At 45.9% G+C, this 22,970-nt stretch overlaps 1 protein-coding gene across 11 annotated transcripts in view; it reads right to left on the bottom strand.

Annotated features, from left to right (window-relative positions):
- Positions 1 to 22,970, bottom strand: part of LOC123773626 (guanine nucleotide exchange factor DBS) — a 544,948-nt gene that overhangs the window by 82,830 nt on the left and 439,148 nt on the right. Inside the window, exon 1 of one of the 11 annotated variants that reach the window (XM_069312527.1) lies at positions 8,018 to 8,888. The exons of 9 other annotated variants lie outside the window; for them this stretch is intronic. In XM_069312527.1, the coding sequence (XP_069168628.1) occupies positions 8,018 to 8,135 (118 nt within the window). In that variant the 5' untranslated portion in view covers positions 8,136 to 8,888. Of the gene's footprint in view, positions 1 to 92; positions 627 to 8,017; positions 8,889 to 22,970 lie in introns of those variants that run through there. One more of the 11 variants, XM_045767436.2, reaches the window with a different exon arrangement.

Here is a 22,970-nt window from a genome sequence, read left to right as displayed (position 1 = left end):
CTATATAATCGTAATTGCTTAACTCTTTCACCCTGATAGTTCCCTTCACCCCCCCCCCACACAAGCCACTGAAACAACCTGTAAGTACTTACCTGGCCCCTCTGTATCCAGCATCCTGTAATTATCCAATTGTAACTTCAGTACCTTCGTATACAATCCACTACATCGAACAGGGCCATTACACTAATACAACGTGTATAGGCCTACAGGTTTTTGGAGATCTTAGAAGCCATAGTTTTCACACTAAGATCAGAGTGATTGGCCAGTCACAAGATAACACGACACTCACTGGAGACATTCTTGTAAGACGGTATAAGATTCGAGGAACTATAAGGCTATCCACGGGGTATCTGAACGGTTCAAGGAACACCAGCCACTTGGAAGGAACACCAGCGACTTGGAAGGAACACCAGCCACTTGGAAGGAGCACCAGTCACTTGGAAGGAACACCAGCCACTTGGACGGAGCACCAGCCACTTGGACGGAGCACCAACGTCTTGGACGGACCACGACACACTGCCAAGGAGCTACGGAGACACTAGTGATCACTGGAGTACCAGCCGGGTGTAAGCCAGACCTCCCACACCCAAGAAGCGACCCAAGCACCTCGTTACTACCTTTCAACACTAACGTGGAGTGTGTTGGGGTGTAGTGAGCGGTTAGCTGCCAGTGTGGGGGGTGCAACACCTGCCTGGGGGGACAACTCCCCCCAAAAACACCCCCAATAACACCTCCAACACTACACAAAATACCCTCATTGGCAACCCTTACACATCAGCTGTTGGATGGCTTCCGTCAAGTGGTGAAATTTATTTCAACCGCTCAAACTAACACTTTAAAAACATTCATATATTATGATATATGAACCTCAAGCACTCCCTCATTTCCCCCCAATGTGCGTTTGATTTGAATAATTCGCGGGAAAATACGAAATCCTGCGAATCTCAACGTTTTTAACGGATTAGTGATTCACAGGCGGGAATGCCGCCACACCAGACAATTTACAAAAACCCACGCCAAAGAAACATGAATTCGACGACGGTCCCAACCAATACAACCCCCTTGATCACCCACACCCGCCCGGGACACGAAAATAAAATAATACACGCTGAAATTACAATTGGGGGATACACGGAAATATAATTATCACGCACCAGTCACCCCGCCTTGCCGCAGCTGCCATGAGCCGCTGGGAGAGGAAGGGGAGGACAAGGAGGGGGGTAGAAATGGGGGGTAAATGGGGGTGAAGGGAGGGACAGGGGATAATGGGCATGGGGGGATATGAGGGGAAATGGGTCGAGGGAGAGACATCACTGACAGGGGAGTAGGGAGGACAGGCAGACCTCGTGGTAGAAGGGAAGATAGTGGAGGAAGAGTTTGTAGCCCAGCGCGGGCCACCGCCAGGTTACTGGGCCACTGTGGTACCCCCTGACCCCTTCTGTGTCCCCCTGACCCCTTCTGTGTCCCCCTGACTCCTTCTGTGTCCCCCTGACTCCTTCTGTGTCCCCCTGACCCCTTCTGTGTCCCCCTGACCCCTTCTGTGTCCCCCTGACCCCTTCTGTGTCCCCCTGACTCCTTCTGTGTCCCCCTGACTCCTTCTGTGTCCCCCTGACCCCTTCTGTGTCCCCCTGACTCCTTCTGTGTTCCCCTGACCCCTTCTGTGTCCCCCTGACTCCTTCTGTGTCCCCCTGACCCCTTCTGTGTCCCCCTGACCCCTTCTGTGTCCCCCTGACCGGCCTGGCACCTGTGTTACCGTGGCACAGACAAGGGGGAGTACCGGAGTACACAGACTGCGGTCATAGGCTCGGGGGAGTGGGATTAACTGGTGCTGAAACCTGTCTCCGAGAGATTGTTTAACTGTTAAAAGCACCAAATTTCAACCAAACTGGCATAAACACCACTCGCAACACTCCACCACACCACCACACACTGCTCCAACACTCGACCACACACTACTCCAACACTCGACCACACCACAATACACTGCCCCAACACCACCACACCTCGACACACTCCCCCAACACCACCACACACTCCCCCAACGCTCCACCACACCACCACACTACTCCAACACTCCACCACACCACCACACTACTCCAACACTCCACCACACCTACCAGGCTATACATTAACAGCCTCGTGTAACAATCTTGAGGGACAAAAATATCCCAAATGTGCGCGGTGCCTCGCAAAAAACTATAATTTTCTTTTCTGCTCAGCACTGTAGGTTAGTATATATGAGTCTGGTGTCCCATTATTACGTGAGTGACAACTGTCTGTGAGTTTACACTCATAATTCCACCTTGGGAATGTTTAAACAAAATACTTAAACAAAAGTGATGAAAATGTTATTTTTCAAGAGCACATTGGATCAAATTTTTTCTTGTTCTTTATTAAATGAAGGGGGCATGACAGCTGAGTGGACAGCGCTTCGGATTCGTAGTCCTGAGGTTCCGGGTTCGATCCCCGGTGGAGGCGGAGACAAATGGGTAGAGTTTCTTTCACCCGATGCCCTTGTTACCTAGCAGCACGAACACACGCACGCTTGTACACGCATCTGCGTCTACGCATATACGCACGCACGTACGCACGCACGTACACACACACACACACACACACACACACACACACACACACACACACACACACACACACACACACACACACACTGCGTAGTTCCTGAGGCTACTGGGTAGATATGATAGAGCCCAGTAGGCTCAGGAATCTGTACACCAGTTGATTGACGGTTGAGAGGCGGGACCAAAGAGCCAGAGCTCAACCCCCGCAAGCACAAATAGGTGAGTACTACGGTCATTGGAAGGTCCTTCTCTCTCTCTCACACACACACACTCTTACTCCTGTACCTAGTGTTCAGGAGATAACTTTCACACAAGCCTTAAGATCTTCTGTTTGGTTTTCCCACGTCCTCTGTCCACCTGACGGGTCGGGAGCACAAGACGGTTGGGCAGGGTGGTGTGGTGGTGGTGTCTTGATAAGGGACCACGCACAGACGGGCTGGCCATGTTGTGCACACACCCGCCTTGAACCACTGTGCAAGATGTTCTACGGTATGGAACTGCGGACAGCAAAAATGAACTTCGACATAGTGATTGTATTTCTACTCACACGAACTGAATTACAGGCTAATCTTCCTGAGTTGTATGGAGTAGTTCAAGACGATTCAAGTTCATACCTCTTAAACTTTTTCCAGCTTCGTCTTGTGCTTGACAAGGTACGGGCTCCATGCTGGGGCCGCATACTCCATGATTGTTTTACATATGTGGTGTACAAGGTTCTGAATGATTCCTCCTGAAGGAATGGTTCCTGAAGGCTGTTCTAATGTTTCGTAGTTATCGATTCGTGAAAGAATCGAAATCCAATCTTCATATCCATAGTTGAGGACTGTAAGAAAAGGATTTGACGAAGGTAGAGTTAAATGGAACCGAGATAAAGTTGAAAGGAGCGGCTATGATTTACAGAATTGGTAATAAAGGTTTACAGAAGCACTCCCCACTGCTAAAAAGCACTGGCTCTTTTATCAACATTATGAAAAGAATTACCAGTAGCCTAATAGCCTCAAAACTACCGTGGGAATGTAAAACATATCATAATTAACACAAATTAAACTACCCAATAAAGCAATCCATCTTGCTGCAATGAAAGTACTAATCGTAACTATTTGGTGGAGAGTACAGTATGTAGTGATGGACCACTAGAAAGCTGATGTTTGTATTACTGAATCTGGTTAAAATAGAACCCAGCCTAACCTATCTTCTCCTAGCAATTCTAGGCCTAATATACGCTATATGTACATTTACAATGTACATATATGTATTATAGTACATATATGTACTATAATACATATATGTATTATATATACATAGGCCTATGTATATATACATAGGCCTATGAATATTTACATTTGGTTATACAACAAAAATATGTATATGTATAAATTACATGTAAAAAAAGTGAACTTTCTGGTGATCCATCACTATATATATACTGTATTGGTATTCCGACCAAATAGTTAATATAAGTACTTATATTAACTTAAATTAAAAATTTAAGTTGTTAAAAAATGATAATAATATTAACTTATATTAAAAATTATTATCATTTCAGGAGGCTCCGTTGCTGTACACACACAGACTTCAGGAGGCTCCGTTGCTGTACACACACAGACTTCAGGAGGCTCCGTTGCTGTACACACACAGACTTCAGGAGGCTCCGTTGCTGTACACACACAGACTTCAGGAGGCTCCGTTGCTGTACACACACAGACTTCAGGAGGCTCCGTTGCTGTACACACACAGACTTCAGGAGGCTCCGTTGCTGTACACACACAGACTTCACAATAGCGTGATGCATCAAATGAACAAATCCACAAGGGCCGTGACGAGGCTTCAGGATCCAAGTTCACTAGAACTTTTGGTTTCAATTCCTTTGACCATGTTGTAGCTCAGTCGATTAAGGCAGCGTCTGGGATGCTCTCGGACGTAGGTTCGAATCCTCCTCGTCACGGCCCTTGTGGATTTGTTCACTGGGTTGGTGTAGTCAAGACTAAACCACCGTTTCACTGCCTCCTAAATATGCAAATTGCAAATGTTAACTACAAAGGGTTAACTAACAAAGGTTAACAAAGGTTAAAATTAACTGCACGAGAATAGCCCTTCCGCCTAGGCTGTTATCACGAGGCTAGGCGCTAACTACCGCCCTCTCCTCAAATCACCATGTAACTGCGCTGGAATTGTGATCAAACTACGCCTTATCTCCCTGCAAATTACCTCGTAGTGTGTGCTTAACGAGCTGAGCATGACACATCTAATTATGTATTGTGACCTAACAACCCAATTAACCGGACCATGTAATTTTGTTCACAAACTAATGTCAAAATTTCGAGAAAAGGGGGGGGGGGGAATTTTCAGGGAAAAGCGCCAAGTCATTACGACTATATAGCACTGGGAAGGGGTCAGGATAAGGATTTGGGGTGGGACGGGGGGAAAGGAATGGTGCCCAACCACTTGTGGACGGTCGGGGATTGAACGCCGACCTGCATGAAGCGAGACCGTCACTCTACCGTCCAGCCCAAGAGGTCAAAATTTTGAGTAAAATAATTCCTAGGCACAATAGATTTAATATAAATTCTGTATATTAAGGATTACCAAAACCGTGTGCTTGGGGGTACCAAATACACGGGTTCGAATCCTTCTCATTGCTCCTACTGATTCGAAGAAGCATTAAGGGGTTGAGACCAAACTAGCTGCCTGCTGAACCAATTTAAGAAGTAAGATGGCAGGAAACAGTACCAGATGCAGACATTCTCATACAACAAGCTTCCACACCACGCTCAGACGGTCTGGCCATGTTGTGCACACACCCCCGATGAATCACTGTGCAAGATGGGGAAAAACCGTTCTCTTGGAGGACAAGAGACTTCAAGACACCCCCTACAAGGCTCGTCTCAAGCACTGCGACATAGACTCTCGTAGCTGCAAGAGTCTGTCGCTCGTAGTATCATGCTACTTTTCATAACTTACACATTTAGGTACATCTGCAGCGATGCGGCAGAGTAACTGTCTCTATCTAAGTCCTAGACCGGCGGGGGGTCCCTGTCGGGAGCCCCACACTTCAGTAGGTCAGTGGAAAGCCTGGAACCGGGAATTCTGGACTCAGATTGGACTAATCAGGCGTCTCCAAACCCAATCAAAGAGAAACCTGATGGGTCAACGTCGACTCTGATGGATGAACATCATCATAGGTCCTTCCCTTGGGTTTATATAGAACTCTTTTTCCCTGGGGTTTAAGTCCCATCTCCTGGGTTTATATAGGTCCCTTCCCTTCGATTTATATATACTTCGTGCCCCTGGGGGCAACACTCACCCCCAGGGTCTCTGTGTACATGCTCAGGCCAGAGGATCACTATTGATAGGAATGGCTGCCGCGCCGACCAATCCGAGTGATAGCTTAGCGGGGCTTAGACAAGCTTACCTCGGGGCTTAGCGCTCCCAACCTGAGTTTAATAACGTGGCTTACTCTGGCGTAGTTCAACTTAACTCTAGCTTAAGTCAGCCTATTGCAATCTAGATGAGTTTTGCAGCTGTGGGGTTGAGTGAGGGGAGGAGTGGAGAGGTTAATTCAGCTAGCATATTCCTAGCACCTAGTACCTAGTCTCCCCGCCACAGGCCGAAGGGCGCCACATACGTCTTTAGAATCTGGGTGGCGGCCAACTCCTGCAGTCTGACACAGGAAGGTCCTAGGTCTCAGGTCCCAGCCCTCTCCTAGGTCCCAGGTCCCAGCCACTGCTCTGTCCCAGGTCCTAGCCACTGGGAGGTATATGTCTACCAGGAACCAATTTCCTCTTTTTCCAAACTCTTTTTATGAGATAACAATTTTGTGGATACCGATAATTTCCATGAAGATTAAAATTCTAAACGACTCAATATCTCCCTCGAGGACACTTCTCGCCACCAGTGTCTTCTTAAGTCTTTGTCGTGATGCTATCTACAGAAAATATATCTAAGACAAGGTGTCCTGTAGCAGTTAACTGTGCACGAGGACAAGGAGACTTCAGCCGGTACGTCACTGAACTTCACAGACACTCTCTCTGTCTCTGTCTCTCTCTGTCTGTCTCTGTCTCTGTCTCTCTCTGTCTGTCTGTCTCTGTCTCTGTCTCTCTCTGTCTCTCTGTCTCTCTCTATCTCTCTCTCTCTGCCTGTCTGTCTCTCTCTCTCTCTCTCTCTCTCTCTCTCTCTCTCTCTCTCTCTCTCTCTCTCTCTTTCTCTTTCTCTTTCTCTCTCTCTCTCTCTCTCTCTCTCTCTGTCTCTCTCCTGTCGATACCGTGCTTAGCCAAATCGCTCACTGGAAATAGACAATCTGGTGGGAATCATTATTTCCAGTTGATCGAAGTTGTAAAATGAATCCCCCATCTCACCAGAAGATATTACTGTGCTTATTGAAAATGTTCCCCCCCCCCAACCCTCCAAAACTCCCCTATCCACCATTCCTTATCCTCCAACCCTCCCTCCCCCCCCCCACACACAGGTAACACTCACCTCCAAGTACCGAGACTCACACTACACTCACCTGTGGAAGAGAGAGATGTCAAGATGAGACACAGGAAGATACTGAGAAAGTACACTATGTTATTCAAAGCAAGAGGGAACAGATGGTTAGTAATATCCAAATATACAACCCACAAAATTACAGTTGCTGGGTCCAAGAGCCGGAGCACGACCTTGCGAACTCTACTAAGTAATAACACACAAACTCCCATAACTATATTCACCAAAGAGAGCAACACTCATATTGCCCGGACCATTGCGAACCTCAAAGCCTTCATATGTTATTCATATTAATTAGTCTTCAAAGCTCAGGGACATAAAACCATGCATATTTTCATCCATATTAAAAACATATAAAATAAATATAAAAATGTCAGTGGCATTCTGAAGTTCACAGGTCTATTTTTTGGGATTAGGGAAGAAATTTTAGGATAATTGAAATCGGGAATATCCTATAGCATCCTGGGCGATGGGAAAGCATCGTACCAACGCCCCTGTGAGGAGGAGAACCAATCAGGAAACTTCATTCAAACATTCCCGCGGACCGAGAACCAATCAGGGAGCATCATTCAAACACTGTGTCAGACCGAGAACCAATCAGGAGAGCATCATTCAAACACTCCGTCGGACCGAGAACCAATCAGACAGAATTATCAGAGGACAAACCGCGACCACAATGATAATCTCACAGTCAGAGTCCAATTTTAGCTCCAAGTGGTTGGGTACAGCTCTTTACTCTGTCCTCGAATGATTGATGAAGATTATGCCACCCAAAAGGTGGCACGGGCATGAATAGCCCTTAAGACTCTGTCCTCATATCCCATCTCCTAGCCTGTCCTCCTCATATCCCAGCTCCCGGCCTGTCCTCATATCCCAGCTCCCAGCCTGTCCTCATATCCCAGCTCCCGGCCTGTCCTCATATCCCAGCTCCCAGTCCTCCCTCCCTCACTCACCGTCATCCTCGAGGTCGTCAGAGTGGAGGGAGACAGAGAGATCGAGGTCGACGCTGCCTCCGTCGTCCGGAAAATCAGTATTGTTGTTTTGATAGTCGCTAGCCGCCTCGGTCATCATGACGGAGGAGCAGCAGCAGCTGCAGCAGCTCCTGGCCAGCTGCTACATCCTTACACACAGCTGCAGACGTGGCGCAGATGTCGCTTAGAGTCCTCCTTGGTTCAGTGGAGGTCGTACAAGAAGTGGAGGAAGAGGGTATGGTTGGTCGTGTTGAACTCTGGTTGGATCTGAACGTTCGGATTTCGGGATTTCGACTGCGTCCTCTTGTGGAGCGCCTTGTTCGAGTTACATTTTGTTCTAGAGCTAACGTCAATGATTTTTAAATGTTTTTCCTTTGAAAATTAACGCAGTTAATGGCCTTCCATTCGCAATTTAATTATCAAATGGTTTGAGTTAACTTGAACAAGGAAACTCTTGAATTTGCCAACAGTTCATGTTGGCTAAAGCAAGGACATTCATGTAGTTGTTCATCAACATACTGTTCTAACTAGAGCAAGGACACTTTTGTTCGTCAATAGTTCAAGTTCACGAGAATAAAGACATCATACACTTCACTTTCAATGGAATGTGCGGTCACTTTCAGTAAAGAATCACTGACATTTTCCCTGACAATCATTTCCATGAGGCTCGGACCTTTCCTAGCTGGTACTAGCACTTTGATCTTATCCAGAGCCGTGCTGTGTATATTGTCTATTCTCTATTGAAGAGGGTAAGTTTCTCTATTGTCTATTGCCTCTTGAATTGACAGCTAGGATCTCACTCTTGTCTATTTAGTCAAATACTGGTAATTCTATTCGCCTGATCATTAGATCAAACATCATTAATTATTTAAATTATAAATCAAACCACACACGTAATTCAGGTTATTGAAAAATCCGTCCCCTCATATCACTACAAAAATAAAAAAATACTTAAAAGCTACTACATAGCCATTAACTTCTGCGGATATATATATATATATATATATATATATATATATATATATATATATATATATATATATATATATATATATATATATATATATATATATATGAGACACTGCTAATATTACTTTCGAAACAAGCGGTATAGTAGTTTAATAAGCATCGTTCAAGGCATCTATTTGAGTTGGTGTATTGTCTCAACCGTAAGTTTTCTTATGTTAGTGGTGCTCCTCCACACGTTTTCTGTTGTGTTAATAAGACAGGAGTCCGTTTTCTGTTCGCGTACCTCACCTGAAGAAAAGATTTCTTAATGATTATATATATATATATGTATGTGTTTATGTGTGTGTGTGTGTGTGTGTGTGTGTGTGTGTGTGTGTGTGTGTGTGTGTGTGTGTGTGTGTGTGTGCAGATGAACTGTGAAACAAATTCCTCATCTTATCTCTCTCTCATTACCAACTTTGCTAATTACCACACACAAGAAGCTCTCAAACTCCCCCGACTTGTCTCGTAGTTCTCATTTAGTAATTAAAGATGTTATTTCTTACCCAATAAAAAATGATTTTCGAAAACTTGGGGTTAAAATATTTAACGACGTATTTGCTGCGTTTAGGAGTACGTTTATAAGTATACATGTCTCGTTGAATATAACAGCATATTTCATATTTACTATTTTCTGATTTAGGTCTTCTATCTCTCTTACTCCTGCTCTTCCATCAGGGTTCAGCTGGAAGAGTTCACCAAAAGTCATGTTTGTTTTAGGTGAAGAAAAGAATTGAATAACTGAAGAATATATTACACTAATTATAAACTCGTACAATGTTTCGAACCTCCATGGTTCATTCTCAAGTGAAAAGAAATTACAGATCTCTCTGTGTATACGTATATGTATGTGTTTGTGACTAGCCGCTGTATACGGGCGGCTAGGTACAAAGCAAAGGCTAGGCCTTTGCTTTGGTATATTTGTGATAACAGTTTAATGAATCAGCACCCATTGCAAAATCAGTAACTATAGATACGACTAGAACACTAAAAATCAACAACCTAGGTAAGGGTTTCGGAGCCCAGGAGCTGCAGCAACTGAAGCACCAGCATTATAGGACGAGAGAGCATAGCTATTCGCCCAAGCTGTCGATATGAATAAAATCACTTGAAACATATATATATATATATATATATATATATATATATATATATATATATATATATATATATATATATATATATATATTACCTTTAGTAATTTTAACGAGACGAGAAAACACAGGGTTAAACAGCTTGTAGGTCAAGGGGCTTTGCTATCACCACCACTACCACCACCACTATCACCACCACTACCACCACCACTATCACCACCACTATCACCACCACTATCACCACCACTATCACCACCACTATCACCACTACTATCACCACCACCACTATCACCACCACTACCACCACCACTACCACCACCACTATCACCACCACTATCACCACCACTATCACCACCACTATCACCACCACTATCACCACCACTATCACCACCACTATCACCACCACTATCACCACCACCACTATCACCACTATCACCACCACTATCACCACCACTATCACCACCACTATCACCACTACTATCACCACCACCACTATCACCACCACTATCACCACTATCACCACCACTATCACCACCACTATCACCACTACTATCACCACCACCACTATCACCACCACTATCACCACTACTATCACCACCACCACTACCACCACCACCACCACCACTATCACCACTACTATCACCACCACCACTACCACCACACCCACCACCACCACCACCAGAGACGGTCGTATAGGGACCTCCCAGACCACAATCACCAAATAACCCTGTAAATTGAATTTCCGCTTAATCCATCATAGGCAGCAAGTGAAGCGAGTGACTGGTGTGGAGAACCAGTGAGTCACGGCCCAACTGTCACCGGTCAGCGACTGTCTGACTGTCTCTCTAACTGATCCCTTTTATCGCTAAGTAAATAGTCACAGAAAACGACAGGCCCGGAACGCTGCTGCTATCAACCCGTTCTCTAATCCGTTAGAAATGTGACGTATTAGTATCAATCTCGAACACGGTAATACTTACGTTTTTTATGCATCGGACTCGATAAGTTATCAGTGGGTCGTTCCCGTTTGTACAGTTTCTGGTTAAGGCAAAACAGTTACATTTTTAACGTAGTAATTTGAGAACGGGTTGCAGGGGTAACTGCTGAAAATGGACCTTCTGGGAGTGCCTCACTGATGTCAATAATCCACATTTAAGTCAAATGTGGCTTACGAAACCTGTGCATCTTTCCCTCAGTCATGGCAGCTTGTGTTTACATTTATTAAACAGGTAGAGGATTAGAATATTCCGCCCCAAAAGGTTGTTATTGTTATAAATGACCTCGTAATGCTTCGGGATTCTTAAAATGTTCCTTTAATGCCGAAAGGTGGACAGGTTTGGCGGTGGAAACGTGAGTGGTTGATAAATCTTCAAGGTGAATTCAGCTAGCAACCTTCCCTCTCTCTCTCTCTCTTCCATCTCTCCCTCTCTTCCCTCCCTCCCTCACTCTCTTAACCCCTCCCCCTCTCTCTCCCTCCCTCCTCCAACGGCAGAAATGTGAATCAACAGACCATCGATACTCCAATGTTATTTGATTTTATCTCCTTTCCTCCTCTTCTATTGGCCTACTCTTCCTCCTCTGGACTTCCCTCTCGTTCTCCTTTTTTACTTTCCCATCCTCTTCATCGATTTTATCTAATCCTATCTTTGCCCTTGCCACCCCCCCCCTTCTCTCTCTCCATTTCATCGCTCCATCTCCCTCTCTCTCCCTCCTTCCTCACAACCCCACTACACCTCCCTGCCTTCCCACCCTCATGTAACAAGCTGTCTAGCTAGCGTTAATCTTGCTGGCTGTGTAGTCCCATACAAGCTTGACCTGCCAGCCCTAACCAATGGTTCCTGTTGTGAACGTCTGTTCTTCCAGTATACATGCGTGGGTGTGTTAGAATGGCAGCAAAGTTTATGGCATAGTGTCTCCATGTGGCATAGTGTCTCTATGTGGCATAGTGTCTCCATGTGGCATAGTGTCTCCATGTGGCACAGTGTCTATGTGGCATAGTGTCTCCATGTGGCATAGTGTCTCCATGTGGCATAGTGTCTCCATGTGGCATAGTGTCTCCATGTGGCATAGTGTCTCCATGTGGCATAGTGTCTCCATGTGGCATAGTGTCTCCATGTGGCATAGTGTCTCCATGTGGCATAGTGTCTCCATGTGGCATAGTGTCTCCATGTGGCATAGTGTCTTCATGTGGCATAGTGTCTCCATGTGGCACAGTAAAAGTAGGGACTGTTGCCTAGACACGACGTGGCCCGGTCATACATTCCCCAGAAACAGCAGAAGACAACCGTAGCAGTTTAAGGGTTTAACGAGCACTCTTGCATGCTTGCTGGATGACACGGGTCTGTAATTGTGTAATTTGAGCCTGTTCATCCTCCTGTACGCTAGTATGGACTTCTCCTCCTCTCTCTTAAGTATTCAGCATTACACTCGTCTCTGGAGATCATTGCAAGGAGGCTTGCACAGGATTGCGGCAGTTCCTTTGGGTACCCAGCGTGGGAATCTGCCGGATTTCCCAGAGATTGTTTCGTCAAGTCCCTGAAGCTAGTTTCTTTGCTCGTTATCTTCTGTTGGTTAGTCTTTAGGACTGTGAGGTGGGGTAGAGGTGAGGCAGGCTGTGGGGTAGAGGAGACAGGCTGTGGAAAGAGGGGCGGGATCTGTGTCATGTCTCCTATAACTAGTTCCTCATTCTTTGGAACAGGATGGGACAGGGGTCCTGTGGTATTCTGGGGCAGGTAATCTTGGAAGAGAAATGGGTGAGTTGAGGAGCCTAGAGATTCTTGTATGATGGCCGGAAGAGAATTAGATGATTCTGCTACCAGTTGGATGGGTAGTGGGGGATTGTGGGGATTGTGGATGAGGATGGGTGGATGAATGATTGGAAAGGTGAGCCTCGCTCCTCCTGGATGTTCTGATTGGGGGATAGACAGGAGTGAGAGTGGAGAGTGGAGATTGGAGAAGGAAGAGGAGGAGGGAGTCGCCAAGTAAATATTGATTGTCCTCCTCCGGGCTTCCAGCTCCTCTCTCTCTCTCTCTCTCTCTCTCTCTCTCTCTCTCTCACCCTCTCTCATACACTCGCACGCACGCACACATTGATAGGGTAGGAAGGACAGACTATTTAACACAAGGGGCACACGCACTAGGAGACAGAGGTGGAAATTGAGTACCCAAATGAGCCACAGAGACGTTAGAATGCAGGTGGAATGCATGACGCAGTGATGTGGTGGAGGCTGACTCCATACACAGCTTCAAATGTAGATATGATAGAGCCCAATAGGCTCAGGAACCTGTACACCTGTTGATTGACATCCCATCATGGGTGGATCACCATGACAGCCTGGGAGCAGCCTCCAGCTTGCTCAAAATTACATCTGAAATGAAACATCTGAAACTGAGCCATCAGCTGTTAATGTGTAAACAAACTGACCTATCAGCTGTTAATGTGTAAACAAACTGACCTATCAGCTGTTAATGTGTAAACAATACTGAGCCATCAGCTGTTAATGTGTAAACAAACTGACCTATCAGCTGTTAATGTGTAAACAAACTGACCTATCAGCTGTTAATGTGTAAACAAACTGACCTATCAGCTGTTAATGTGTAAACAATACTGAGCCATCAGCTGTTAATGTGTAAACAAACTGACCTATCAGCTGTTAATGTGTAAACAAACTGACCTATCAGCTGTTAATGTGTAAACAAACTGACCTATCAGCTGTTAATGTGTAAACAATACTGAGCCATCAGCTGTTAATGTGTAAACAAACTGACCTATCAGCTGTTAATGTGTAAACAAACTGAGCCATCAGCTGTTAATGTGTAAACAAACTGACCTATCAGCTGTTAATGTGTAAACAAACTGACCTATCAGCTGTTAATGTGTAAACAAACTGACCTATCAGCTGTTAATGTGTAAACAATACTGAGCCATCAGCTGTTAATGTGTAAACAAACTGACCTATCAGCTGTTAATGTGTAAACAATACTGAGCCATCAGCTGTTAATGTGTAAACAAACTGACCTATCAGCTGTTAATGTGTAAACAATACTGAGCCATCAGCTGTTAATGTGTAAACAAACTGACCTATCAGCTGTTAATGTGTAAACAATACTGAGCCATCAGCTGTTAATGTGTAAACAAACTGAGCCATCAGCTGTTAATGTGTAAACAAACTGATCTATCAGCTGTTAATGTGTAAACAAACTGATCTATCAGCTGTTAATGTGTACACAATACTTTTGACGGGAATTCCTGTATATATATATTTTTTTTCCAGCAACCGCCACCTCCTGACACACATTGGTCACGTCCCAACAAGCTTAACAGTCGGCCATTAGGTCCAGTAAACGATCATTAACTTTATCCTCTATTTCAACCTTTTTCTCCTTACTACTTCTAACCCCCCTACCCTCTACCCTTCTCTATAACACCTCCCTTTGATTTATCTCCCTTTCCCTCTTCCTTATACTCCCCATCCTACCACACCCCCCTCCCCCCTTACCACATTAGGTGAGATAATAGGAGCGGAGACACCAGAAATGGAGACTACAAGGATTGGAGACCCCTCCCAATCTGCCCACTCCCCCAATCCCTCTCCTCTTACCCTTTCCACCCCCGCTACACAGTCACAAGAACCCCTTTCCATTGATAACTGACCCTTTCTACCTGCTCTCCCACTTTAATCTACCTCAACCCCCAATCCCTCTACGAGATGGGAGATTAGCAACACGCAGCCAATCATGCCATGATCAATTATATATAAAATAATTAAGAGGGAATATAGCCCAGAGTGACTCAGTTTCACAACCTGTCCTCCCACTTAATACGTCTTTTTTTAAGATTTAAAAACCGTTTAAAACGGTTTAACGGATTTAAACCGTTTAAAACGGTTTAACGGATTTAAACCGTTTAAAACGGTTTAAATCAATCCGTTTCAAACGCGACGTCAGATGACGTTTTGAAGCGTCGTGATATTAACGTTTTCTATGCACTGGCCTCGATAGGTTAGGTGGGTTGCTTGGGTGTTAGGTCAATGATAACATCATTGCCCAACACGTTCACTTATTAAGTTCTAATTACCCAATCACCTCACCTAATTTAGTTTACTGGTCCATCACCTCACCTAATAGACCGGAAAGTCTACTTTACAAGGGGATACTAATACCGAGATGAGTAAACCCCATTTCTCGCTTTAAACTATACACAAGAGTTTACCATAGATCTAGATTATTTTCAGGGCTAAAAGTATAGTTGCTGGTTGGTCAGTTAGCTAATGTTACGGTTTTAATAACCCTCCATTTTTTTGTTTTTCTACCACAGACGTGGCCAGACATTTACAATGCTAACCAGAATATTTACATTTTCTTCTGACGGAGTGTGGGGAAGAAATAGGGAATAAAAGAGAACCGGAGTGACAGAAATCAGGAACAGAATTCAAATTCAAATTCAAATGCTATTCAGGTAAAGTACATACATACATACAAGAGGTGATACAAAAATTGATGGATTTATAGATCTATCTTGAGGTTATCTTGAGATGATTTCGGGGCTTTTTAGTGTCCCCGCGGCCCGGTCCTCGACCAGGCCTCCACCCCCAGGAAGCAGCCCGTGACAGCTGACTAACACCCAGGTTCCTATTTTACTGCTAGGTAACAGGGGCATAGGGTGAAAGAAACTCTGCCCATTGTTTCTCGCCGGCGCCTGGGATCGAACCCAGGACCACAGGATCACAAGTCCAGCGTGCTGTCCGCTCGGCCGACCGGCTCCCCACTCCCATAGATAGATATAACAGAAGAACAAAGGGACAATACTGGAATAAAAGCAATGGAGAATAGAGGGGAAAGAACTGGGGGGGACAGAGAGAATGAAGAAGGGGGAATAGGGGGATCGAACTAGTGGACCAGAAAGAACACAGTTAGTGGGGGGAGGGGGGTACTAGGACCTGTCTAAACAGTGTTACCATGTGCCGACATCTGGTTTGCACGTGAGCTATGCTGGGTTTGTTGGCAACGCTGGCCGTTAATAGGTAATCAATTTGATGGTATTAAGGAAGGTAGTTAGGGTAGAGGGCCACCTGTTTGTGAACACGCACACACGCACACACGCACGCACGCACACACACACACACACACACACACACACACACACACACACACACACACACACACACACACGCACACACACACACACGCACACACACACACACACACACACACACACACACACACACACACACACACACACACACACACAGTTTACTGACAGTTGAGGCGGGACCAAAGAGCCAGAGCTCAACCCCCGTAAGCCCAAGTGAATACACACACAAATATAATCATACACAAAAAAATAATTAAACATTCACACACATGAAAAAGACTCTAAATATAACCGGACAAGGACACACGACAAACAAACAAACAAGCAATGAAACTGACAAACAAATTAAGACAAATAAACATGTTGTTTGACTCAAGTCTGATGAATAGACACTAACATTCTTCACTATGTCTGCAGGGGGTCATAAGCACTCACTCACTCACTTGGGCTGGACGGTAGAGCGACAGTTTCACTTCATGCAGGTCGGGGTTCAATCCCCGACCGTCCATTAAGTGGTTGGGCACCATTCCTTTCCCCTCCGTCCCATCCCAAAGCCTTATCCTGGCCCCCTTCCCAGTGTTATATAGTCGTAATGGCTTGGCGCTTTCCCATGATAGTTCTGTACACCAGTTGATTGACAGTTGAGAGGCGGGACCAAGGAACCGAAGCTCAACCCCCGAAGCACAATTAGGTTAGCTCAGGGAAGAATATGTAAGAACAGATAGAGAAGCAGAATATATATATATATATATATATATATATATATATATATATATTCTGATGAACTACTACAATATAATACATATCTTCAATCTCTACCCAAAATTAAACTAATCCCATTATGAATTATTGACTATAATTTAGTTGTTGATAATTATAGCATCAAACAATTGTAATATCTCCAGTCTTAGGAAGTTTATAACTATGGAGTTTCAAGACAGCAAAATCTATTAAGTAAAATATTACCACAAAATAATAAAAATCTTGAGTTATTTATATCCAAATTAAATCATGTTGTGGCTTCTAGAACATTCACTATGGATACTTTGTCATTTTGTAAATTTGAAAATAATTTCAAATTTGTTTGGAATGGTCTCCACTCCCTCTCACAGGACGAATATGGGCTCCACCCCCTCTCACAGGACGAATATGAGCTCCACCCACTCTCACAGGACGAATATGGCCTCCACTCCCTCTCACAGGACGAATATGGGGCTCCACCCCCTCTCACAGGACGAATATGGTCTCCATCCCCTCTCACAGGACGAATATGGTCTCCACCCCCTCTCACAGGACGAATATGGGGCTCCACCCCCTCTCACAGGACGAATATGGTCTCCATCCCCTCTCACAGGACGAATATGGTCTCCACCCCCTCTCACGGGACGAATATGGTCTCCACCCCCTCTCACAGGACGAATATGGCCTCCACCCCCTCTCACAGGACGAATATGGTCTCCACCCCCTCTCACAGGACGAATATGGGGCTCCACTCCCTCTCACAGGACGAATATGGCCTCCACCCCCTCTCACAGGACGAATATGGCCTCCACCCCCTCTCACAGGACGAATATGGCCTCCACCCCCTCTCACAGGACGAATATGGCCTCCACCCCCTCTCACAGGACGAATATGGCCTCCACCCCCCTCTCACAGGACGAATATGGCCTCCACTCCCTCTCACAGGACGAATATGGTCTCCACCCCCCTCTCACAGGACGAATATGGGGCTCCACCCCCTCTCACAGGACGAATATGGTCTCCATCCCCTCTCACAGGACGAATATGGTCTCCACTCCCTCTCACAGGACGAATATGGGGCTCCACCCCCTCTCACAGGACGAATATGGGGCTCCACTCCCTCTCACAGGACGAATATGGGGCTCCACTCCCTCTCACAGGACGAATATGGTCTCCACTCCCTCTCACAGGACGAATATGGGGCTCCACTCCCTCTCACAGGACGAATATGGTCTCCACTCCCTCTCACAGGACGAATATGGGGCTCCACTCCCTCTCACAGGACGAAGTATTAGATACATAATAAAGAACTCAACTCTCGATAACGGGTAACAACGGAGCCTATGACTGTTTTACCGTTAACATTAACGGGTCAGCTAACGGTGTGAGGAATGGGAACACTAAACACTAGCTTCATTACCTCTAGGCTGGTAACGCTAAGCAAACTTTACACCCACACACACAAATAAAAAACGAATTCTACGAAATGATTCAAATGGAAACAAAAATAGGAAGATCCAGTATACTCTGAGTATATTCTTGATTACAAGGGGGAGATATATGAGAGTATATCTAGTGAGCAAGGCAGAGTATACTCAGGATTTCAGACACGCACCAGCGGCCACCAGGAGCTACGCACGAATGAGATTTGCACTTCGTAAAGCCGGTTCTGGCGGAATAATGCGTTCGTGAGTGAGAGAACTCACTCAGGGTGAACAGATTTGTTTCGTATTGCTTGTTCATCTGTTCATTTACTTTCTAACGTCGTCAATGGTTATTTCTTTGGAAATGGTTGAAGGTGATATCAAATTATAATAATAATTCGTTGCCTGGGGACAGGCAGCCGGAGCATATACATATATAACAAGCTATAACTCCTGGGTCCATATTTACTGCTAGGTGAACAGCGGCATCAGGTGATAGGAAAGCCAGTCCGACCCTCTGTGCCCCGCAGAGACTGGAGTGTGTTTCTCTGGAGGCACTCCTGCACCCATAACCTTCAACGGACTATGGGGTCGACTTCGATAACTTAACGAGGCACTTGGCACTGTTTTCCTGTACGAATGGCACCACGGGCTGAGGAAGAGAGCTCGAGGGTCGTCCTCGAGGGCCTTGTGAGTCTCCTGACGGCGGCTTACCGCCCAGGACACCTTCGGCGCCAGTGGGTCGTCATTCCGGATCGCCCTATACAGACGGGGCTGAAGAAAGGGCGCTCCGGAAACAGTCTTGCAGATACGAATTGACCTGTCCTGTCCTTGGGCGAAACACCGTATCCTGACGTACCCTTGGGAGGTCTGGAGCGACCTAGGTCAATACAAGATGACCTAAGGTGATGTAAATTGCTTGAAAAACGGGTTTGTTAGGTCACACTGGCAACTGATCTAGCACAACACATTTACACGAAGACTCGTTTCAGGTCTTGTCTCGTGGGTGTTGAGAAGCGCGCGGGGGAGCACACGATGGATTCGACTCCTCACAGAGCTGGACACACACTGAGCGAGTGACAAGGAGGCGCGGTGGTGGTGGTGGTGGGGGCGTGTAGCGGTGGTGGTGACGGTGGCGTGGTGGGCGTGGTGCTGGTGGGGGAGAGAGGGAGAGAGTGAGGGGGCCATACTGGTAGTGACCTGGAGACGGCTTCACCAAGACTGCTATACCAGTCTGCCGCTTCTTGTTAACTACCACCACCGCCACTAACCACTACCACCACCACCATCACTTAAACCACCACCACTAACCACTACCACCACTAACCCCCCCTCTCCCCCACTCCTCCACTCCACGCAGCAAAAAAGTAACATTTCATAACTGGCGTGATGTTGTGGAGCACAATTGAACACGTGAGTGATTGTCTCCCCGTGTGACTGGTGATTGTGTGCCGTATGACTGGTGATTGTGTGACTGGTGACTGGTGATTGTGTGACTGGTGACTGGTGATTGGTGCACACAGCACGACTTCATTGTTTCCGTCTCCCGGACGGCAAGTTTATTATTATTATTTACATCTTTATTGATAAAATATACAATTTTGTCAGAGTAATTTAACTAGGGATTGTAACAGTGAGGTGTTGTATGTGTTCACTGTTACACAGGACATTACTCACATAGTTGTGCTTGCGGGGGTTGAGCTCTGGCTCTTTGGTCCCGTCTCTCAACTGCCAATCAAGTGGTATACAGGTTCCTGAGCCTATTGGGCTCTATCATATCTACACTTGAAACTGTGTATGGAGTCAGCCTCCACCACATCACTGCCTAATGCATTCTACCTGTTAACTACTCTGACACTAAACAAAATATTTCTAATGTCTCTGTGGCTTATTTAGGTACTCAGTTTCCACCCGTGTCCCCCTTGTTCGTGTTCCACCCGCGCTAAATAGTTTGTCTTTGTCCACCCTGTCAATTCCCCTGAGAATTTTGTAGGTGGTTATCATGTCTCCCTTTACTCTTCTGTGAAGTTTAGCTCCCGTAGCCTTTCCTCGTAGCTCATACCTCTCATATCTGGAACTAGTCTGGTGACACGCCTCTGAATGTGCTCTAACTTTGTCTTGTGTTCAACTAGGTATGAACTCCAGGCTGGAGCTGCATACCGTTGCATCAGGTGATAGAGTAGAACACTGAAACGTGCAAGCCAGAGTATATCGAGGGTGCCAGGTAGTGCCAAATCTTGCATGGCTTTCTACAAGATGTAAGGTGATGTAAATTGGTCGAAAAAGGGGGCGTTAGGATTGCTCATTAACAGATGCACCTCTGAGTCTATACAAAGCCCTGTGGGACTCCGCTGGTGACATCACGCCACTCTGATGTCTCCCCCATCACAGTTACTCGTTGTTTCCTGTTGCTTAGATACTCCCTTATCCACTGGAGCACCTTACCTTTTACTCCTGCCTGTTGCTCCATCTTTCGTAACAGCCTTTTATGGGGTACTGTGTCAAAGGCTTTCTGACAGTCCAAGAAAATGCAGTCAGCCCACCCTTCTCTTTCTTGCTTAATTTTTGTTGCTTGTTCATAGAATTCTATTAAACCTGTGAGGCACGATTTACCATCCCTGAACCCATGTTGGTGGTGTGTTACAAAGCTGTTTACCTCCAGATGCTCTACGAGCCTTTTCCTCACAATCTTCTCCATCATCTTGCATGGTATACAAGTTAGGGAAACTGGCCTGTAGTTCAGTACCTCTTGCCTGTCACCCTTCTTGTATATTGGGACTACATTAGCTGTCTTCCAGCTTTCCGGTAGGTCTCCTGTTTCCAGTGACCTGTTATACACCATAGAGAGTGGCACACTTAGTGCTGACCAGACCACACACTAGAAGGTGAAGGGACGACGACGTTTCGGTCCGTCCTGGACCATTCTCAAGTCGATTGTGACTTGAGAATGGTCCAGGACGGACCGAAACGTCGTCGTTCCTTCACCTTCTAGTGTGTGGTCTGGTCAACATACTTCAGCCACGTTATTGTGACTCATCGCCTGCATATGGCACACTTAGTGCTTCTGCACCTTCCTTTAGTATCCATGGTAAGATTCTGTCAGGCCCAACAGCCTTTGTCACATTCAGCTCCATCAGATTCCTTTTGATCTCATCACTGGGCGAGCTCACATTCCACCGAGGTTGCTTGGTTTGCCTCCTCTCTTAGTACAGCGGTTTCTCCTTCCTCTATTGTGAGGACCTCCTGGAATCTCTTGTTGAGTTCTTCACACACCACCTTGTCATTCTCTGTGTATCTATTCTCCCCTTTTCTCTATTTCATCACTTGTTCCTTCGCTGATGTTTTCCTCCTAATGTGGCTGTGGAGCAGTTTTGGTTGGGTCTTGACTTTACTCGTGATGTCATTTTCATACTGTCTCTCTGCTTCTCTCCTCACTCTGAGGTACTCATTCCTGGCCCTCTGGTATCTCTCCGTGTTCTGTTATTCATGTAGTTTTCCCACGTTCTTGTACTCTATTGCTTCGCTACCTTACCTTCATGACTGAGCCATGGATTCTTCTGGTGCTTTTCATTTTCTCATTTTGGGCCGGGATAAACTTGTCTGCAGCTTCCTGGCACTTCTGGGCGAGGGGCTGCTCGTATTCACTGCCACACACGACAGTGAGGTACTGTTCATATTCACTGCCACACAGGACAGTGAGGATGCTGCTTATATTCACTGCCACACAGGACAGTGAGGATGCTGCTTATATTCACTGCCACACAGGACAGTGAGGATGGTGCTCGTATTCACTGCCACACAAGACAGTGAGGAACTGATCACAACTAACCAAAACACAGGATACCACTACCACAGCCCCATTAAGGATACCACTACCACAGCCCTGACTACATATACCGCCACACCTCACCACCACCACCACCACAAATCATACCCCCACCTCACTCTAAAAGCAATTTCTGTTCCTGGATGCAGTTCCCCGCCTCCAGGCTCTCTCCAGACTCTATTTCCCTCTGCGGGAAATAACCTCAATACCTTCCCCCCTCCACAAAGCCTAGAAAATTGTGCATACACTTGGAAATTATAAAATATGGCTTTACCCAACTTGTGGGAGCCGGCGGGCGAGCGTTTGGCCCGGTAGATTTTCCCGCCAGGAGGCCGGGGCGTGGATGGGCCGGCGGAAAATACAGAGTGGTGGGATTGGATTAGGATGAGGAGGAGGAGGATTAAGATGATCCTAAGGTAAAAGAGAAGGTGCAACCGGAAAAAGAGAAGAAGGAAGAAAAAAGGCAGCAGAAGAAATAGGAAGGGGCAAAAGAAAGAGTGGAAGTCTACGAAGAAAGGAGAGTGTTAACAGATAAAAATACAAAGAAGGAAACGGGAAAGACCTCGCTAAACGTCAGTGAAGGAAATCACAGAAACTCTGTAACGGAAAATACAAAAAAAAAGTCCCTAAACGTCAGGTAAATCAGTTTGAAAGAATCCCGTCAACGGTGAAGACATTTCAAAGAAATCCTTGCACGATGGCCAAAAGTTTTTCAGTGATGTCGTTTGAGGTGCACCCCCCCATACCC

This window comes from Procambarus clarkii, chromosome 72, assembly GCF_040958095.1.
Source record: "Procambarus clarkii isolate CNS0578487 chromosome 72, FALCON_Pclarkii_2.0, whole genome shotgun sequence".
Lineage (NCBI taxonomy): Eukaryota > Metazoa > Arthropoda > Malacostraca > Decapoda > Cambaridae > Procambarus > Procambarus clarkii.
This window is presented reverse-complemented; position numbering and strand designations above follow the sequence as displayed.